Source organism: Bos javanicus, chromosome 29 (genome assembly GCF_032452875.1).
Source record: "Bos javanicus breed banteng chromosome 29, ARS-OSU_banteng_1.0, whole genome shotgun sequence".
Taxonomy (NCBI): Eukaryota; Metazoa; Chordata; class Mammalia; order Artiodactyla; family Bovidae; genus Bos; species Bos javanicus.
Window position 1 is genome coordinate 22,865,024 of NC_083896.1, and position 22,129 is coordinate 22,887,152.

General features: G+C 41.7%; 1 protein-coding gene and 1 long non-coding RNA gene across 6 annotated transcripts in view; one reads left to right on the forward strand and one right to left on the reverse strand.

Annotated features, from left to right (window-relative positions):
- The window catches only part of ANO5 (anoctamin 5), an 86,706-nt gene extending 85,179 nt beyond the window's left edge, over nt 1–1,527 (reverse strand). For all 4 annotated transcript variants that reach the window (XM_061406201.1, XM_061406200.1, XM_061406199.1 and 1 more), the window contains exon 1: nt 418–1,527. In XM_061406201.1, the coding sequence (XP_061262185.1) occupies nt 418–1,138 (721 nt within the window). In that variant the 5' untranslated portion in view covers nt 1,139–1,527. The remainder of the gene's footprint in view (nt 1–417) is intronic.
- Nucleotides 458–21,615, forward strand: LOC133241107 (uncharacterized). Of its 2 annotated transcripts, XR_009734519.1 has the most exons (3): nt 458–545; nt 4,058–4,255; nt 21,036–21,615. It is a non-coding gene; the product is annotated as an uncharacterized LOC133241107 (long non-coding RNA). The 2 variants fall into 2 exon arrangements; XR_009734518.1 differs by lacking the exon at nt 4,058–4,255 and having other exon boundaries at nt 21,041–21,615.
- The last annotated feature ends 514 nt before the right edge of the window (nt 21,616–22,129 follow it).

A 22,129-nucleotide genomic window follows, 5' to 3' on the forward strand; every position in this document is an offset into this window, starting at 1 on the left:
AAAATTCAACGAAACCTTGTGAAACAGCAGCCTCCCCACGTGCATAGGAATCGCAAACTGATGGACCTTAGGGTTCGGTCTGCTCCTCCCATAATTAACAAGGATCTCAAAGCTTGAACAGTAATTGGCAAATAGAAACAGGCAACAGGACTCCAGGGCCCACACCGGGAACTGCTGTCATGCGCGCTAAGCTTGGGCTCTCCCCTTGGTAGGAGGCTCTTTCTTTCCTCTGCCCAAGTTCAGAGGCTGGGGAACCTCGGTTCACCCGCCCACGCTCACCCACCCGGGCAGGGACCATGCGCCTGGCGGGCGCTGTCTCGCGCGGGGTGCAGCGCATCCACGAACGTCCCTGGGATCCGGGCGGCCGGGCCGCCAACGTCCCCCCGGGGTCTCCGCGCCACGCGAGCCGGCTCCCACCTTGCTGCACCATCTCCAGGACGTCTGGGTCGCCCATCTTCGCCAGCTCGTTGATGACGCTGCCCGAGGGGGAGACGGTCGACCACTGCGACGACTTTTGAAATGCGGTCTGGAAGCTGAATCTGACGGTGGGCCGCCGTGCTTGGGACGGGATCAAGAGGTCCTCTTTGTAAACGTGGATCTCCTTGGGTTCCTCCGGTCTCGGGGGCGCCAGCCCGTGAGGCTTCTTATCCTGCCGGTACTTCCACTTGTTCGGGTTCTTGATGCTCAGCTTCAGCGCCCTCTCCCGGTAGCGCCTCTTGGACCGCTCCCAGTACATCTCCTGGATCGTGCCGGGATGAAAGCTTCCCGGCTTCCACCAGTGCTGTCGGTTCTGGCCCTCCCGCGGCTCTCCCCGCCTCTCTCTCCTCCCCGCCAGCTCTCCGCCCCTCGACCCGCTGGGCTGCGGGCTACCAGGCTCCCTCTCGCTCCCGCCCCCTGCCTCACTCGGCCCGGGCTCCTCCGCGTCCCATTCTCCTTCCAGGCCCGCGGCCGCCTCCCGGCCCTCTTGGTCCGGCAGTTCGCTTTTCAACTGGTGTTGCTGGTCCCATCCCACCGTGTTGGCGCCCGTCCTGGGCTCCCGGTTCTCCTGGGCTGCCGCCTCCCCTCTCTCCGAACCACTCTCTGTTGCCAGCCGACGGGCGAACTGCGCCCTCAGCCTGTCGGTCAGGTCCTCGTCCATCTATCTGCCCGGCCCTCCGCCTAGAATGGGCGGCACTCGGAGAGAGCCCCCTTCCAGGTTGAGGAGTTATTTTTTGTCGGGTGAGAAAAAACCTGCCTTCCTTAAGGGGACCCCACCCCTTAAAAGGCCCGCGCGTGGCCCGTTCTGCGAGTTTCTAGCAGCCCCTCCTTCCGGAATCCTGCGCAGGTAGCAGCAACACGGTTGGTGGTGGTTTAGTATCTAAGTCGTGTCCGACTCTTGCTACCCCATAGGCTTCTCCGTCCATGGGATTTCCCAGGCAAGATTACTGGAGTAGGTTGCCATGCCCTTCTCCAGGGGACTTTCCCGATCCAGGAATCAAACCCCAGGTTTCCTGCATTTCAGAGGGAATCTCATCTCACACAGTTGGTGGAAAGTCAAGTTTGTCCTAAATTCGAATTCAGCCTCTGCCCCTTGGAAGTTAGATGGCATTGGTCAAGTTTCTTCAGGAGACATTGGCTTGTTTCTTCAAGAGAACCATTATTAGGACCCACCTCGGGGATTTGTGAGGGGCACATTGTACAGTGCCGTTGTAATGAGTTAAGAATTCAGATGCTCTCAAGACGAAGCCATTTTGCACTGAGCCCTGCTCCATCTCAGAGTTTCTTAGTGGCTTGAGCATTTCGACCTCAAGCAGAGTGAATGGTCACACTCTTCACAGGCTCCTCTGAATTGATTTATGTCTTTGAGACCTTAACAATACCAGCTCCCCAATAATTGGGAGATAAAAATTACTGTCTAAAAGAGGGAAATAGATAAGTGGTGATGAACTAAGGGTGAGGTAGAGGTCTGAGCTGAGGGTCTTGAGAGTGCTAAGGAGGGAGTGACTGAGTTTGGGGCAGGTATGGGCACATTTAAGAATAAGAACATAACCAAGGAAGACTTGAACTTTTTGAATTTTCATGTTACTCTATTTTTTCCCCCTTCTATTGACATTTTTGAGCCTAAAAGTATCTTTTACAGATGAGAAAATAGGCCTGCGAGAAGTGTTTTGGTGAAGTCAATGGTTAACTGTGGAACTGGAAATCATCTCTTTTTTTCCTATGCCTTGCTGTCTGTTCTCTTTCAGACTATAGGCAATTGCTTACTTGATGTGTTTTGGAATGGTGTTTGAAATGTTGGTATTTGTCAGGCAACCGAGGAGTATATACTCCTCGGTTCTGTCTCAACACAACAAAGATTTGGAGTGACGGACATTAAAGCCCTCAGCATGTCACAGCTCTTGGGTCTTAGACCGTGTTATAGCTCTCAGGTCTCGAACGGACTATGTTATACCTCTTAGACAAATCAGTGTTACAGCTCCGTATTACAGCTCTATTTTATTTAGATAATAACAGGAAAATCCATCCTCGAGGCGTGAGGGCATGTCAACCCAAAGATGTGCAGAGAAGAGCGCCCAAGCGCACGGGAGAGAGAGAGAGAGCTAGCTTTGGCTCCTCTTTTTATATGTTCCCCCCCCCACCCCACCCCCGACCTGTCCTATGTAAATTGGGCCAGCCAGGAGTGTTGTTTGTTTTACCTGAGGTCCTCACTCCAGTCCTCAGACCTTCCTTTGTTCTATATTCGCAGGCTTTTCTCTTCCTTATCTTTTAGACACCGCCATTCTGGACTCCTTTTCCCTATTCTAACTACCTAACAGTATTCATAAGTTAAGCCGTAGACTTACGTGTAATTATAATAAATTGGTGGTTACCTGACAAGTGTTGGTATTTACCTCTTGACTAATCATTGTTTAAGTCTAATAAAATGTTTACCATGTGATTTGTGTTCTTCCCATATACCAGCTACTCTGCTGGGTGCTGTGGGTATTGTGATTTAACACACGGTACAGATTTTGCTTTATGTAGATTAAATGAAAATAACAACAAAATAATTTTCCTATAATTTTATAGACTTGTATATTTAATATTTCTTGATTCTGCACCGTATTTGAAGTGACATGTGAAAAAGACATTTGATGATGATTTTGTGCAAAATTGAATATTTTGATGCAGATTTTGCTGATATTCATCTTCTCTAATCTTTGTTTACAAAAAAGTTGGATCTTTCTTGTGTTCTTTCGATAAAGGTATGTATTTTTTCCATAACGCCTGAGATCTTGAGACATTTTCTTTGTATTTGTATCACTGAAATTCTTTATCTTGCTTATCCATTCATAATTTTAGGATCTGTCAGTTTCTTCCATTGCTACACCCCGCCTCTTTAAACTCAATCTTCAACCATCAATTTCCAGAATTATGTTATGAATAATGAATACATATTATTTTAATGTAATTGAATACACAGTTAAGTGTTGTATTGAGAGCAGAAAGTGATCTTTTTTAGCCCTCCAAATTATTTCAGCCTTTGTTTCCAGATTATTCACCCTTCGTTTCAGTGTTATTGCATCATTTTGTAGTGCCTTTTTATTTTAATTTGCCTTTTGTGTCCTATCCTAAGGGAGGTCTGCAAGTGTTTAAATGACAATAGAAACATAGCTGTAAATACAAAAATTGTCATACTTTGGGTCCTAACCTGTCAAATGATTGCTTAAAATATTTGTTTGCCAACTGGTAAGTAGGCTTCCCTGGTGACTTGGTGGTAAAGAATCTGCATGCCAATGCAGGAAACATGGGTTTGATCTATGGGTTAGGAAGATCCCCTGGAGAAGAAAATGGGAATCTACTCCAGTATTCTGGGAAATCTCGTAGACTGAGGAGCCTGGTGGGCTCCATGGGGTCTGTAAAAGTGCCTGACACGACTTAGTAACTAAACGACAATAACTAGTAAGTAAAAGTGTAGATTCTCTGTAGAAAAAACTCTTTATGAGTGTCAGTATATAATACATGCAAACCTGGGCTGTGTGAAAGTTAAATGTATAAAAATGAGCAACAACTGCATGTATTTTTTTTATTCTAGCAGCCTCGTTAAATAGATGGGTTTAAGGCTAAAGAGGACAAGTTCATGAGCTACACTCTGGAAGCCAGGAAGGATCTTGGAAAGTCATGCAATGAATCCTTCTCCCTGCTGGTATTTAAAGCAAAGATATGGTGCCTGCAGGCTGTGGTCTGGATCAGTCTGCTTTCTTGGTATTTCTGTGCCAAGGCTTCAACTCCTACAGTAAGTGTTCTCCTTTTGGGCTACTTGGCATTCATTTATTTTTTAACTCCTAAAATTTTAAGTGATGCTAGTGGTAAAGAACCAGACTACCAATGCAGGAGACGTAAGAGACATGAGTTCGATTCCTGGGTCGGGAAGATCCCCTGGAGGAGGGCATGGCAACCCACTCCAGTATTCTTGTCTGGAGAATCCCATGGCCAGAGGAGCCTGGCAGTCCATAGAGTCACAAAAGAATTAGGTATAACTGAGGTGACTTGGCACACAGCACACAAAAATTTTACTTAGTCCATATATTTTCAGCATCATTACAATCCACATAAAATGGCCTGCTCTCAGGTATGAATCTTTGAATCAGGAGTCGAAAGAGCTGCATGTCTCTGTCCCTTAATGAGCTAAAGGGCATGATGACCTTGAACAGATGATTCTGCATCCCTCCTTCCTTGCCTGTGACTATTAAGGCTCTTAACCTGTTACACCCATCTCCCAAAGTTGTGAAAGTCAAACAAATCGTATGCATGAAAGGATTTTGGAAACAGTAAAAATGTAACAAACATGAGAAAGTTTTATTGACTGGCAGAGGTAGTTATAGATTTGACAGTAGGTAGGGATACTAGTTGTGGGGTGTTGTTTCCTCCACCCAACAAAAATGCCATTTCAACCATTTCTCTGAGATTTGCAGGCATTTTCTGACCCTACACAGATTCCTCACCACTAATACTGGTGTCAGTGGAGGGGGCCAAATCTCCTTATTTGTAATATTTAAATACTGCAATATTTGTTTCTTTGAATCCTGATTATTTAGGTCCTAGACTTTTTCAGTGAGCCCTAGCCCTATCTACTAGGACTGCCTACCATCTGGCATTCTTCCCTCTCCTAGAAAAACTCACTTTACAGGCTGGCCTCTGGGGCTATTATGATCATCAGAAACACCAGTACAATTTTGAGTACTCACATGCAACCTTACCATTTGCCAATGTAAAGACTCAGGGTGGCATGTCTACTGTGCCCTGTAACTAGAAAGATGCAGTTGGTTCCCAGTCTAGAGAGATGGGGAACTGTCTCAGCAAAAGATGAGAAACAAGAATGTTTTCATCTCTCTCATGACAGCTTGCAACAGCCCCTGAGATCATAAATGATGTGCTTCTTCTTGCTGTCTGCAATGATTTTTTTTTAAATCAGAGGATGATTGCTTTACAATGTTGTATTAGTCTCTGCTGTACTAACAGCATGCATCAGCTGTGAGTATTCTCCTAGATCTTCTCCCCCCTTGAGCCTCCCTCCTACTCACTGCCCCCTGCCACCATCCAGCTTCTCTAGGTCATCACAGAGCACCAAGCTTAGCTCTGCCAGTGACTTTCTATCACACGTAAGGGGACATCTAACCATCTTTCTTACCAGTAGGCTTGCAGCACTATCCTTACATGATCCAGGCCTAGTTCCCACCTCTGCTATCGTATTCTAGCCATGCTGTCTCGTTGCTGTTCCGCAAACTGAGTAAGACTTTTCCCATCATTTCCCAAGCACTTTGTACTCACTGTTTTCTTCTCCATAAAGATCTTTACACAGATATTTGATGGTTCACTCTCTTCCATCATTTTTCTATCCGAATGAAGAATTTTGCTGACCACCCTGAGTCAATAACCTCACATTACTATCCTCTTAGCCCAAAGTTTTCTTTAGAGCCATTCTTTCTGACTTTGTATATTTAATTGTTTGTGCATATTTATTTTTGTATAAGCTCCCTGGAGGCTGAGGTTTTCTCAGTTTTCTTTTCTCATATATCAATGGCACTTAGAATGGCATAGAAAGGTTCTCACAAATATTTGTTGAATGAATGATTTGTCAAAGGTTTATCATCACATTTCCTATTCCCTGAGTCACTAGCTGTCTTCTTCATTGCCCCTCACTTTCCTGCATCTGGGAGAATAATTGGATTACACACTTGCAGTGGCTTGTGGCTCAATGCCATTCTAAGAAATAATTTTCTAATTTTGAAAAAAAAAAAAGCTCTAAAATTTACATAAAGAAACAACTAGAATCAGCAGAGATAGAGACAATAGTCAGGACTTTGCCTCACTATCTGAGCACCAATCTCTTGGCTGCTCTTTGAAAATAGAATAGACCTTTGGCAAGCAGTGGTGGCAGCCACAAGGGGAGCCCAAGAATACTGGAGTGGGTAGCCTATTCCTTCTCCAGCAGATCTTCCCAATACAGGAATCAAACAGCAGTCTCCTGCATTGCAGGCACATTCTTTACCAACTGAGCCATCAGGGAAGCTCAAGAAGAGAGCAAAGAACCATCTGTGCTCTAGTGCTGCTGTGTTCCTGTATTAACAAGTTTCCTTTGGTGTAAAGCAATCACATCTTCTTGTTTAAATGCCAGATGCTTAGGATTGTAATTTGTCTTTGGCATATACATACACAGGAGATGAAAAATCAAATGAACCCATATGGTCTACACTGGCTGCATCAAATAAAAATCTGGATCTTGGACCTTGAATGGGGATACCTATATTACTATATTTCCCTTTCCTCTTTCACAGATAAAGTTTTCCATCAGGAAACCTACACCCACTGGCTCTGCATTTTCTTTACCATCATATCCCTTTAGAACCTCATCATGCCAATGGAAGAAACTGTTTCCTTAAAGGTTATCCTTCATTGCCTTCTATTAGCCATTATATCCAGCATGTCTCTCCAGATCTTCACAATGGACCTGTGCCACTCTGAGTCGCCATCCATAATTCTGACTCTCTTACTCTTCTGGAAACATGATATGTGAGAAAGAGCAGGCACGTTACAGTCAGAAATTCTGGATCAGGCAGACCTGTCCAAGTATGAAGTGACTGCGTAGCCCTTAGCTAGTGGGTTAACTTCTCTAATCCTTAATTTCCTCATCTCTATAATAGAAACAATCGTATCCACCCAACAGTGTGGTTATGGAAAATAATAGTGCTAAGTCCTTGGCACAAAGTATTCATTAAAAGGATGTCAGTTTTCATCTTTCCTTTGTACTTTCAACGATTTCCTTGAAATTGGAAGATGAACTTCTTTCAGCAAATTCTCCCTTGTTATTCTCGTTTACTCTTTTTTTTTTTTTTTCATTAACTATCTCTTCTTTGAGGCTCCCACTCAAATATCCAGCTCCACACTAAGTGCTCATTGGAAAGTTCTAAAGTCTTAAGTCACTTGTATGTTTTAATATTAGTCATCTAATTTGAATAAATGCAAGGCTAAATCAGTCTTCCTCCAAACTAATTCAACTTCCCAATTCTACCACTTATTTCAAAGTCATCAGGATTATCTCAAGCAGGTGATTAGTAATTATAATAGCCACTGTTATTCATGTAAGTATTAATTACTGTGCTTTGGATATACTACTACACTGATTCCTCATGATGATGTGAGGTAAGCAACTTATCATCAGACATCTCTGTGTGTATTGCACAGCCTGGCTCACCTTTTCTTTTAAAATTTACTGTATTGAGGTATAATATTTATTAGTAATTATATTAATAATTAAAATCATTAATGTTAAGTGTGCAATTAAATAACTTTATGACATAAATAGTTATGTAACAATCACCGCATTCACAAACTGGAACATTTGCCAAAACTATTCCACACATTTGAAGTCAATTCCTTTATCTAATCCACTAGCCTCTGGCAATTACTGATATTCTCTCACAATTTTACAGCTCACCTTTTTATTCCAGTTTTTACTATAGCAATTAGTTATGTGTATGTGTAGTTTGAAAGAAGCTTACTTTGACTCTACAGAGTATCTCATCCTTTCTGCCCTGGTTTTTCTCCACCACCATGAAGTAGGTTTCCTCCACCCCACACTATTCTGACACACGTGCAAGCCTTTAAGCAGGAGAATGTTAACACAACATAAGGCAACTCTGACCAACTGGGAATGAAGGATAAATACACCCCTTTTCCATTGTCCCTTGGAGAGGCAATTCTGAGGTGCATTTAACTTAACGCTTCAAGGGTTCTTCAGAGGGATCTACCTCCATTCGCCCTTGGATTGCCTTGTCTTCCTTTCATGTTTGTTCATGTTTGACTGTTCCCAGCCTTCCTTAAGATCATTTCCCAGAAAAACCTTCCTGTCTAGAAGTCTTACCTTGGGCTCTCCTCTTAGGGGAAACCCAAGCTAAGACAGAATTATTATTTTTATCCCCATTTAAAAAATATTTTGTAAACTAAGGCTTAAAAAGGTTATCAGTCCACAATTGCATAGCTATTAAAAGAGCAAGAGCTTGGACCCAGAATAGTCTGATTCCAAAATTTGTGTTCTTAATCACCACGTAGCTTTTCAAGGTGGAAACTAAAATCAACTTTGATTCTGTGCAGTATTTTCATAGTGTACATCTAAATTGCCAGCATTCTGATATTTATTCTTTTGAAATGTCTCACTCTTCAGTTACTGAAAATGATTTCACCCAGCTGGAAGTCGCACTGGGTAATTTCCTACTGCTTTCACTTCATAGCCTCCCTTTTTGCTTACTATGGCAGCCTGATAGTTGATTTTCTTTCTTCTCATCAGGCTATATTGTTCATGGTTAAGTGTGTTGGCTCTGAGGCCTGATGAAACTGATCTCAAATCTTAGCTGTCTCAGTCCTTAACCAAGTGATATTTGATGAGATTCTTAACCTCTCTGAGCCACAGTTTCTTTATTTATAAAATGGATAAAATAACTCCTAACTCACAAGATTGTTTAGGTTCAATAAATATAGTAATGCATATGTTTTCACTTGTTCAAATATTAAACCATGGGGTGCCGTCTTCACTTCATTGCATTTGTTATTATTGGTGTTGTTGAGCTGATTTTAAGTGGTAAAGTTTTGAGAAGCTGGAGCCTTTTATTGTTAAATATATATTCATTCCGGGATTTCCCTGGCAGTTCAGTGGTTAAGACTCAGTGCTTCCACTGCTGGGGGCATTGGCTTGAAGTAGTTGGGGAACTAAGATACCACATACCACACAGCACCGTCAAAAATTTTAAAAAAGTAAAAAAAAAAATTATATATATATATATTCATGCCTTTAATTTCTATGAAGGAATTTATTTTTATTAGTCTAATATTTTTATAATATATGAAGCAAACAAAAAATTTCTGAATTTTGAAATCATGTATGTCATGCATAAAGATGTCAATACAAATATGGCTTGAAGTAATGGAAGGAATTCTGAAGACCCAGCAGACTCACATTATTGATTAAAATGGTCCATTTTGTAGCATTCAGATGATCTTCTGTGCTGTGGCAATGAAATAAAAGCTTCCAAGAAATAGTAATTTCCCATTAAAAGATGATATGCTTGGATTTAAATATGCTGTCATCCAATTCATATTCCTTAAAATAAATGACAACCCCGATTGAAATTTTAAAGGAGTCCTTAAAACTTGGGTTAAATAGAAAATCAAACTTGACTGAAATACAGAAGCATCTAGTTAGTGAGAGCATACAATTTTGTACAATGACATTTGTCAAGCCTTTTATAAAATGTTTGTGCAAACTTTGTCTATTTTCAAAGTACCTAATTTGGTTACAATTTCAACCATAAGTACAAAGAAAATGTAATTAAAGTGTGTCCCTCCCTCAATGGTTACATCTGGCATTTTATGTACCTAATTAAATCCTCTTTCTAGTACTCCACCCAATGGCTACGTGGTTATAACCAGAAGCATAAGAAGCATCAAGAATATATTTGACTGTCCCCAAATCACGAGCAAGTTTGTAACTGAGCCTGCTGTGGTTTGTAATTTCATGTTTTAAGAAGAAAGTTCTTAATCACATTCTTTATTTAGTTCCCCCAAGCTAGATACTTATTTGTAGTTGCAAGCAGTCACTCCCACCCTGCTTGATTACATACCTGCTGTACATTCAGGGGAGGACTCTATCCCCAAATTGCCAGAAAAGTCATCTTCAAAGACAAAGAAATGGGAGTCTGTAAAAGAAAAACAGGCTGCTTCAAAAGTTAACTGATCAATATCTGTTCTACTGAGGTCAGAGAAGTTCCTGGAGATGGACAGAGAGGCAGAGAGCAGAGAGGTACTCTGAACAGATTTTTTATCTGTGATTATTCCATTATTTGTTCACTGATCTCACCTCTTGTTCCACAAGGACTCGAACTGTGTCGCTTACTCATTACTGCATCCACCAGAGGCAAGCATAGGGCTCGACATATGAATATTCAGATGAATTGATATCCCAGTGAATCTCTCCTTCATTGTTTTCCTCTCTGATCCTTTCCTTCATGAGGATTTTTTCTTTTCTAACTAGACCATAGTCATCTGAGAGCAAAGATCGTATCTCATATTTCTCCAAGATCTTTCCAATGGTATTCCATTCAAATCAGTGTCCATACCTGTAGGATGTTAAGCTGTGAACTTGAGAAAGTAAAGGAAACATAAGGAAGCAAGAATGACAGTGAACAGTTGTGATGAAATGGCAACCCACTCCAGTGTTATTGCCTGGAGAATCCCAGGGACGGGGGAGCCTGGTGGGCTGCCGTCTATGGGGTCGCACAGAGTCGGACACGACTGAAGTGACTTAGCAGCAGCAGCATGCATGGCACATCTCTGAGTATACATTGAATTACGTGCAAATCCCAAATTTGGTCTGTGAACCAAATTTGGTCTATATTAATTTCATATGGCTTCACCCAGCTACTGGAAAGTGAGAAAAACTGAGAAACCAAGGGAAAAACTCGAGGCATTTGGGTAGGCAAACTGAAGTCTAAAGTATAGCTCTGTTACTTACCAGTTTTATAATCTTGCACAAACTTCCAATTCTTGTTGGATTTCAGTTCCCTCAGTTGTGAAATGGGTCTATGTCTTTTTTTGGAGGGTTGTTGTGGAGATTAGGTGAGTGGAGAATTTAAGACTCTAACCTATTTTTTTTTTTAAACAAAAACCTATTACAGACCAATAAATGTATCTCCTCTCCCCAGTCATTTTGTGCAAGTATTGTAACATCTCTGTAACTTAATCTGCTTATCTGAAAAACAGGCGAAACAGATAAAGAGGGGTTCATGATCATAAACACTATATTATAATTTTAAGTTAGTTCCTAATTAGTTTTTATAATGGCTTTAAACTCAGCTCATTTAAAAATCAACAGTCTTTCATACAATATTGATGTGTGTGTGTGTGTCTGAGAGAGAAATAGAAGGAAAAGTTTTCTGTGTCTGGGCTTGGTTCACCTGTTTTTTTCTTCTCAGTGTATGAATGAGTGGCTATTATATGTCACCCTTCATAAAGCTTTGTGTGCCTAACCTTCATTTAGTTAAGCCTAAGGTGTTTATCTCTGAGTCAGAGCTCACATATCTGCTCAAACTATAGGGTTAGCTGTTTTGAACAAAAGAAGGTTAATAGTAAAAGAACATGTATCATTTTCTTCATATTTAGGGATCTTTCAGTCATTTTGTTCAACTAATTTTAGTTCTGACTCTGGTCTAAGGACTTTATATATCATTTAATCTAATACCTCGTACAATATGCACTCTTGTCCCTCTTCTCACGAGGAAACTGGGGTGCAAAGGGTTTCGGTAACTTGCCCACGGTTACACAACAGGTAAGGGCTAAAGCCAGGATTTACATGGAGGTAGGTAAGCTCGAGAGATTATGCTCTTCCTCTCTGCACTTTTTGGCTGCCTAATGGTTTACTAACTTCATATATTACAGCTGAAAAGCCTTACTGCCTAGCTAATGTGTTACAGCAAAAGTGATTACCAATTCGTATTATGTAAATGACCATGGAGGATGCCCTGACAAAAATAACTCTCTGCCTGCCTGTCATTGCTTCAATAAAGTTTCATTTATTTGTATCACAAGTTACCTCCTTTAAGATGTATGAAGGTTGGACTGGGGCCAGGAAGGAGAGAAACGAAGCCCAAGAGCATTGGAGATCTACTCAGAGGGCATGACTAGATTTGGTGCCTCAGTACGAGAAAGACAGAGGGGACAGAAAGGAACTTCCCTGTTAGGTAAATTGTCATCCCCATAAGGCCCTATTTGTGAACAAGGAAACTGAACAGCAGAGAGGTTAAGGACTTGCCCATGGTCACAAAGCTGGTAAGTAGCACAGCATGGATTGGAAATTGTGTCTAACTAAGCCCATGTTCAAGTGCTATTTCCTCCAACACCCTTCTAAGGAAGAGGAGAAACGGGGGAAGTGGTGTATCTAGGGACTTAAAAGGTGAAATAGAAGAGTTTGGAGAAAAACCTCTTTTTAAGTTTCTAAGGGTGACCTGTTCTTCAACCGTTTTTTCCTATTCTTTTATGAATTCATATCAACTTTTTATCCCTTATATTCTGCTCTACTCACTGTGTCGATTGCCTGTGTTGTACAACGTACTATGGTGGTGGTTTAGTCGCTAAGTTATGTCTGACTCTTACGACCCCATGGACTGTAGCCTGATAGTCTGTGGGATTCTCCAGGCAACAACACTGGAGTGGGTTGCCATTTCCTTGTCCAATGCATGAAAGTGAAAAGTGAAAGTGAAGCCGCTCAGTTTGAATGGCAGGAGAGGAGGTAGAAGGGGCAAGTAGGTGTGTTTTCATTAGACTCTAAGGGGTCACTTTGAAATGTGTGAATTTTACCCTTTCACTTTTTGTAGATTATCCTATTTTGTGTCTTTGGCCTTCAAACTTCCCAGTAAGGAAGAACCCAACTGAATCGATTACTCATCACCTTTGTTATTTGTATTAAGAAAATGTTTACTCATCTGATAGATAACCCTCAAAATCTTGGTCACTTAGTCCTGAGTGAAATGGAAGTACATTTCTTACTCCATGAAATTCCAAAATGGTGTTCCTGATCACTGTTAGGGAGCTCTATTTTACTTAATCATTCAGGAACTCAGACTGATAGATGATTCACCATCATCATCCTGTATCTTTCAACTTTGCCCTGAATCTAGATATCCAGACTGGAATATGTTAGGGAGTTGGGAGAGAGAGGTGAATGGGTGACCTCTTGAGAGGGTTTATGGGCCAGCTGGAAGCGATGTGCAGCATTTCTGCTCACAACTAGCTATATGACCACACCAAACTGCAAAGGGAAGTGGGAAATGCTGCCTGCACGGTGCCCAGGAATAAAGGAAACAGTTCAATCAACCTTGATCAGTGCAGTGAATTGTCTGAGGCTGTCTTTCTTGGTAAGTAGCTGAGCACAGTGTAACTGGCAGCTGTTTTAAGGCTTCCTACCTATGCTGTGTGTGTGCTGTGCACTAAGTCGCTTTAGTCGTGTCTGCCTCTTTGTGAGCCTATGGACTACAGCCCTCCAGGCTCCTCTGTCCATGGCATTCTCTAAACAAAAATACTGGAGTGAGTTGCCATGCCCTCCTCCAGGAGATCGTCCTGACCCAGGGATCGAAACCCAGTCTCCTGCATTGCAGGTGGATTCTTTACCCACTGAGCCACCTGGGAAGCCCGTCCTACCTATGAAAGGTGGATAAAGACCAAACATATTTTGAAAACCAAAGTTCAACTAAATGTAATTTTTTCTAGAAAATGAAAAAACACTAAAATTTTGGTAATACAGACTACAAAAATCGCCTTGCCCAACTGGGATTAACGAAAAAGGAAGGATTCTCAGCTGAAGGAACACTTCCATAGGACAGGTCATGGGTTGAATAGTGTCCTCACCAATAGGTATATTTAAGTCCTAACCCCTGATACTTGTGAATGAGACCTTATTTGGAAATAAGACTCTTTGTAGATGTAACAAAATTGTGTATCCTGGGATGAGATTGTTGTGGCTTTAGAAGTTATTTCACATGGGGCTTCCCAGAAGAATCTGGGAAGTGGTAAAGAATCTGCCTGTAGTGCAGAAGACACAGGTTCAATACCTGGGTTGGGAAGATCTCCTAGAGAAGGAAATGGAAATTCACTTCAGTATTCTGCCCTGAAAAATTCCATAGAGAGAGGAACCTGGTGGGTTATAGTCCATGGGGTCACAAAGAGTCAGACACGACTGAGCACAAGCAAGAGCTACATGGAAAGATAAAGCAGAAAGGAAGTAGATTTCCATGTTAATTTTATCCCTGGTCAGTACTTCCAGTGTACTCCCATGTCCCCTCTGTCAACAAGCTATCTTGCCTTCTCATTTTCAGGGATCCTCAAAGAGCACCTGTCAAACATGCTCAAAATCCATCCACTGTCTCTGTTCAGCCACAAACAACAGGTAGCGCCTGCTGTATCTCACTCAAGTCTCCCTTGTCAAACCCAACATTTCACAGTCGCTTGAGGGAATCTCAGTGCACCTGTGATTATACATGCATGTAGCTAAAATAAAGGTGTGGAGGTCCCTGGAGGTCAAAGCAGGAGTTTTATCTGTTTATTTGGCTGTGCTAGCTTTTAGATGTGGCAAGCAGGATCTTTCCACTCTGGCATGTGGGGATCTTTTTTTAGTTGCTGTATGTGGGATCTAGTTCCCTGCCCAGGGACTGAACCCAGACCCCCTCCATTGGAAGCTCAGAGCCTTACCACTGGACCACCAAGGCAGTCCCCTGCTGCTGCTGCTAAGTCACTTCAGTCCTGTCCAACTCTGTGTGACCCCATAGATGGCAGCCTACCAGGCTCCTTTGTTTCTGGGATTCTCCAGGCAAGAATACTGGAGTGGGTTGCCATTTCCTTCTCCAATGCATGAATGCATGCTAAGTCGCTTCAGTCGTGTCTGACTGTGCAATCCTATGGACAGCAGCCCACCAGGCTCCTCTGTCCACGGGATTCTCCAGGCAAGAATACTGGAGTGGGTTGCCATTTCCTTCTCCAATGCATACATGCATGCTAAGTCGCTTCAGTCGTGTCTGACTGTGCAACCCTATGGACAGCAGCCCACCAGGCTCCTCTGTCCATGGGATTCTGCAGGCAAGAATACTGGAGTGGGTTGCCATTTCCTTCTCCAATTTAATTGCTAAGTCACGTCTAACTCTTTGGAACCCCATGGACCATAGCCCACCAGGCCCCTATGTCCATGGGATTTCCCAGGCAAGAATACCAGAATGGTATTCCTTCTCCAAGGTAGTTGCCAACACTGGGTATTTTAAGGAAGGGAGGGGAATGATCCTCTGCTCAATTTTCTAGCAACTGAGTCCCATAGGGGCAGTGCCAATCCCTCAACTCTCACTAGGTCCCTCATGGTAGGGCCTCCTTCATACTCTGGTCCTAACTCCTCTCTTGCCCAGGAGCTCTCATATGACCCAAGAGGTGTGATGGGCAGCAAGCATGGTCCCAGTGCCTCTATTCTTTCCATCGTTTTTATTGACTTGACACCTCATTCTTGAAAAAAAGAAAAAGAAAAAAACTATTCTTCCAGCCACAGAGAACTTTTCTGCGAGAGAGGGCTGTCATCTAGCCACACACACCTTTACTCCAGGCAATACACAGATCTCATAAGGAGAAAAGTAGAAGGGAAAAAAGAGGATGATTGGTGTAGAGCATATTTGCAGCTGTCAGATATCACACCTCCTCTCCTGAGGTTGATCCTATTGTGCTAACGAGCCATCAAAGATTTTGAACTGGTAGTTCAGCTTATATGTGACTTGCTAACATATTTCCAGTGCCTAGGGGAAGTTCATGTCTCCTAGTCTTGGTGGGGTATTAGTTGATGAGATATTTATAAGGTATAGCTGGCAGACTTTGGCTTGGTTCAACCACAGGATTTGGGTTGAGGATGGAAAAAAAAAAAAAAAAACTAGCATCTGGTGATTGCAGGAGCCCTGTAAAAGAGGCTTCAGGAAAAATGCCAGCCTCCATTTATATCTGCTCATTTTGTCCCTATAGAGGCTAAAAGAAGGCTTAGTACAGGAAAATGGATTCCAACTGCAGCTTAGGAAGAAAGCCAAGGACAATAACAGAGGAAAAAGAGGATGAATTAGTTTGAGGAATGTGTTTAGGGTTAGAAACAGAGAACTAGAAGGTGTTGGGGAAATAACTGTGACATGTCAAATATATACACATATATATTCAAATATATATATTCACATATATATTTATGTCATGGGGTAGCTTAACAGAAATTTACTTTCTTACAGTTCTAGAGGTTAGAAGTCTAAGATAAGGTGCTAATAGGTTCGGTTTGGTTCAGTTTCTCTTGAGGCCCTTCTCTCTGCCTTGCAGATGGCCATCTTTTCTCTGTGTTCTCACATGGCTGTTGCTCAGCGCACACATGCCCCTGGTGTCTCTCTGTGTATCCAGGTTCCCTCTTCTTTCAAGGATACCAGTCATATTGGATTAAGTTCCACCCTTTCAGCCTTATCTTAACATTTTAACTTTTTAAAGGCCTTATCTCCAAATACAGTCACATCCTGAAGTACTGGGGCTTAGAGCTCCAACATATAAAATCTGGAGCAAACACAATTCAGGTCATGACAGATGTATATTCAGGATAATGAGCAAGCATGATTTCATGTACCGTTCAAGCACTAATTCATGTTAATCTTTCACTGTCTCTTAAATATTTGTTTGGTAGAAGTAAATAGTGCCTAGCCCTGGATGGTGTTTGGAATGAGTCAATACTTTTCAGCTTTTAAACCCTTATTACATTCATGTTTACAAAATACTATTTCAGTTCAGTAGTTAGAATTTCACATTTTCAGATATCCATCAAGTGATTCAATTGTTATTGAAAGACAAGACTTCTTGGACTTGTCTGGTTGTCCAGGGGTTAAGATGAATGCCAAGGCAGGGGGCATGGGTTCAGTCCCTGGCTGGGGAAGATTCCATGTACTGCAGGGCAGCTAAGCCTGTACGCTACAACTACAGAAGCCTGTGCGCTCTACAGCCCATGCTCTGCAACAAGAGAAGCCATCGCAGGGAGAAGCCAATGGATTGCAGCTAGAGAAAGCCTGCAGACAGCAACGAAGACCCGGTGCAGCCAAAAATATAAATAAACATTTTTTTAAAAGATAAGACTTCTTACCTCCCTCCATGCTAAAGTCTGTAGATGGCAGTTGCCTGCCCTTAGGAAAGAGCTTGTATGATTGACCTCTTCATCCCTCTGCCCTTCCCCTAATCCACTTGCCAACTGATGTTTCTGGTTTCCGGGGGCAAAGCTGAGGAGAAGAAAACTAGTAGAAGTGAGAAAAGGCCCTGTTTTAGTCAACTTGTGCTGCTGTTACAAACACCACAGACTGGGTGTCTTGAACACCTATCTATTTCTCACAATTCTGGAGACAGGGAGTCCCAGATCAGGGCGCTGGCCAGTTCAGTTCTCGGTGAGGGCTTTCTTCGTGGCTTGTAGACAACCACCTTCTCACTTTGTTCCCGTACGGCCTTTCTTCAAAGTATGTGGGAGGACAGAGAGAGATCTCTCCTCCTCTTCTTATAGGGGCACTAATCCCATCATGAAGTTTCCATCCTGCTGACGTAGTCTAAATCTAATTATATCCCCAAGGTCCTTCCTCAAAATATAGCCACACTGGGGGCTTGTGTTTCAGCATAGGAACTTTGGGGAACACAAATATTCAGCCCATAATAGGCAGAGGCATCCTGGCTAGGCTGGATGGATTTATGATCTTAGTTGCTAGCAAATGTTATTGGCTCCTTCAGTTCAGTTCAGTTCAGTTCAGTCGCTCAGTCATGTCCGACTCTTTGCGACCCCATGAATCGCAAATGCCAGGCCTCCCTGTCCATCACCAACTCCCAGAGTTCACTCAGACTCACGTCCATTGAGTCAGTGATGCCATCCAGCCATCTCATCCTCTGTCATCCCCTTTTCCTCCTGCCCCCAATCCCTCCCAGCATCAGAGTCTTTTCCAATGAGTCAACTCTTCCCATGAGGTGGCCAAAGTACTGGAGTTTCAGCTTTAACATCATTCCTTCCAAAGAAATCCCAGGGCTGATCTCCTTCAGAATGGACTGGTTGGATCTCCTTGTAGTCCAAGGGAATCTCAAGAGTCTTCAACACCACAGTTCAAAAGCATCAATTCTTCGGTGCTCAGCCTTCTTCACAGTCCAACTCTCACATCCATACATGACCATAGGAAAAACCATAGCCTTGACTAGATGGACCTTTGTTGGCAAAGTAATGTCTCTGCTTTTGAATATGCTGTCTAGGTTGGTCATAACTTTCCTTCCAAGGAGTAAGCGTCTTTTAATTCCATGGCTGCAGTCACCATCTGTAGTGATTTCGGAGCCCAGAAAAATAAAGTCTGACACTGTTTCCACTGTTTCCCTATCTATTTCCCATGAAGTGGTGGGACCGGATGCCATGTTCTTCATTTTCTGAATGTTGAGCTTTAAGCCAACTTTGTCACTCTCCACTTTCACTTTCATCAAGAGGCTTTTGAGTTCCTCTTCACTTTCTGCCATAAGGGTGGTGTCATCTGCATATCTGAGGTTATTGAGATTTCTCCCAGCAATCTTGATTCCAGCTTGTGTTTCTTCCAGCCCAGCTTTTCTCATGATGTGCTCTGCATATAAGTTAAATAAACAGGGTGACAATATGCGGCCTTGACGAACTCCTTTTCCTATTTGGAACCAGTCTGTTGTTCCATGTCCAGTTCTAAGTGTTGCTTCCTGACCTGCATACAAATTTCTCAAGAGGCAGATCAGGTGGTCTGGTATTCCCATCTCTTTCAGAATTTTCCACAGTTTATTGTGATCCACACAGTCAAAGGCTTTGGCATAGTCAATAAAGCAGAAATAGATGTTTTTCTGGAACTCTCTTGCTTTTTCTATGATCCAGCGGATGTTGGCAATTTGATCTCTGGTTCCTCTGCCTTTTCTAAAACCAACCAAGTATAATTAGCTTTGTAAACATATTTTTTTCAAATAGTACAACTTAGAGGGACAAAAAGAACTAATCAAATAACTTTAAATAATATTTTAGTAACTTTTGAACCATACCCTTATTCTAAAGACAAAAAGAACTATAAACTAATTTTAAGCTCTACTTGGTAAGTTTGCATTTCATAGTAGCAAGAGGGTCGCAATTTAGAAACTACTTTTTTGTGTATTGCAGTGTTAAGCTAATGAGTAAAGACACTGATGACCAGAGTTGTAGATCTTGAAGAAGGGAGATACCAATATGGAATAGAGAAAGGCTACAAAGAACTTCATAGTATCAGATTAGAATTTTCCAGGGTTGAAACAGGAAAAGTACAAATGAACTTGGACCATCTTATGGTGCCCTAAAGCTGAAACTCCAGTACTTTGGCCACCTCATGCGAAGAGTTGACTCATTGGAAAAGACTCTGATGCTGGGAGGAATTGGGGGCGAGAGAAGAAGGGGACGACAGAGGATGAGATGGCTGGATGGCATCACTGACTCGATGGACGTGAGTCTGAGTGAACTCTGGGAGTTGGTGATGGACAGGGAGGCCTGGCGTGCTGCGATTCATGGGGTTGCAAAGAGTCGGACACAACTGAGCGACTGAACTGACTTTAAGACAGTGCTCAAAAAAAAAAAAAAAGGTGGGATTGTGTCCAAAGGACAAAGGGCAAGCCTGAAGGGGCTTTCAGCGGCCAAAGCTGGCACAATTGAAATTTCAAAATAAAAAAATTATAGTAATGAATTGTAACCCATTGATAAGTAAATGAGAGAGAAAGGAAATCTTTTAATAGTAGAAGAATGCCAACTACTAAAAGTAGAAGGGATGATGGTATTAGAAAGTCACCGTTTTGTGATTATGATAGCAATAATTGATTTAGACATGAACCATCCATCAAAGAATGATAGAACCATAACATAAATTTTAAAGGGAAATAGGATATGTACATATCTCAAAGTATTTTACCAGAAATTACTTACTAGTCACCAAAAATGGGGCATCTGATGTGATTCACTGAGGAGAAAACATTACTTCATTAGTATCCCAGACAAAATTGTACCTTGAATTGAATTATAAGAAGAAAAAAAAAATACAAATTGTTGCGAGACATTATACTTAAGTAATTAACTTATGGTCTTTCAAGAAATCAGTGTTGCCAGAGACAAAGAAAGCCTAATAAATTGTTCTAGATTAAAGGAGACTAAGGGCTTCCCTGGTGGTTCAGACGGTAAAGGATCTGCCTGCAATGTGGGAGACCTGGGTTCGATCCCTGGGTTTGGAAGATCCCATGAAGAAGGAAGTGGCTACCCCCTCCAGAATTCTTGCCTGGAGAATTCCACTGATAAAGGAGCCTGGCAGGCTACAGTCCACGAGGTTGCAAAGAGTCGGACACGACGGAGCAGCTGTCACATAAAACATAAACACATTATATTATTCAATGCTGGTTAAGTACTTAAGATGGACTCTGTGGGAGAGGGAGAGGGTGGGAAGATTTGGGAGAATGACATTGAAACATGTAAAATATCATGTAAGAAACGAGTTGCCAGTCCAGGTTCGATGCACGATACTGGATGCTTGGGGCTGGTGCACTGGGACGACCCAGAGGGATGGTATGGGGAGGGAGGAGGGAGGAGGGTTCAGGATGGGGAACACATGTATATCTGTGGCGGATTCATTTCGATATTTGGCAAAACTAATACAATTATGTAAAGTTTAAAAAATAAAATTAAATTAAAAAAAAAAGAAAATAAGTACTCTGATACACCAATGATGTGTATGTCTTGATGGATGATTGGCTGGATGGATGAATTGAAAGACAGGTAAAGAGCAAAATATCATCTAACCTGAATACTTTCATTTCTTAAATGTATCCTAATAAGAGCTGTTTTTACTTTTCTTGTATCTTTTTAGAAACTTTGATTTTTTTTTCTAAGATAAAATGTACAACTATTCCTTTTCTCTAAGGGCAGTTTTGAATTTCTTTTCTCTAAGGGCAGATTTGAACAGTTGCTAATCCAGGAATGAAAGGCGTGCAGAGTCAAGGGAGAAGCAGCGAAGAAACAGTAGTGCAGCCGTGGAGCAGGGTCCTGACTCCTTCTCAAGGGAAACACAGAACAATGTCTTCAAGCTCTTTGTGTAACTAAAACTCAACAAATGGAAGATGTCAGCATTCTTCATACCAGAGAAGACCACCCGAGGCCAGACTAAAAGAACCAGAGAAGTTCATCAAGAAGATTGCCTGAGACCACAGGAAACTCAAACAGGAGCTCTGTATCAACCTAGAGGGGTGGGGTGGGGAGCGAGATGGGAGGAGGGTCAAGGGGGAGGGGATATATGTATACCTATGGCTGATTCACGTTGAGGTTTGACAGAAAACAACAAAATTCTGAAAAGCAATTATCCTTCGATAAAAAATAAATTAATTTTTTTAAAGAAAAAAAAAGAAGAAGATTGATTTGTGCCCACTCAAGAAAATTTAGAAAAGATGAAAAATTTAAAAAGAAATTACCATCTATCTGTAACCCTACTATAGAAATCTAACAACCATTAATAAAAGAACATTTTAAAATTATATTGAGAACATATTTTTATATAGTTTTATTTCCTATTTAAAAAATTTAACATTATGTCATAATGTCACATGTCACTTAATAATTTCTGAATAAATTTTAATGACAGCATAATATTCAGTCTATGGCTGAAACAGCGGTTTATTATACCATTTTCTTTACTATAAGGTATAAGGCTTGTTTCTACTTTGCTACTACTGTGTTTCTCTAGCAAATGTCTGTACATTCATATTTTACATATCTCTCATTTTCTTAAAGTATACTTAAAATGAATTTTCAGCTTAAAAAAATCTCTCTGTCTAAACACGTGCATCTTCATATTGTTTTACGGAATTTGTTTTTTGGTATTTGTCTGTTTTGTTTGACCATTATAATGCCCTTGCCAGTGGTGTATGACAGCGTCTGTTTTACTATGTACTTACTAGCATGAATACTTCAGTTTTGGTTCTGTTATATACATATTATATATATATATAAACAGCAGACAAAGTGAGAGAGTTAGAGATACACATCAAT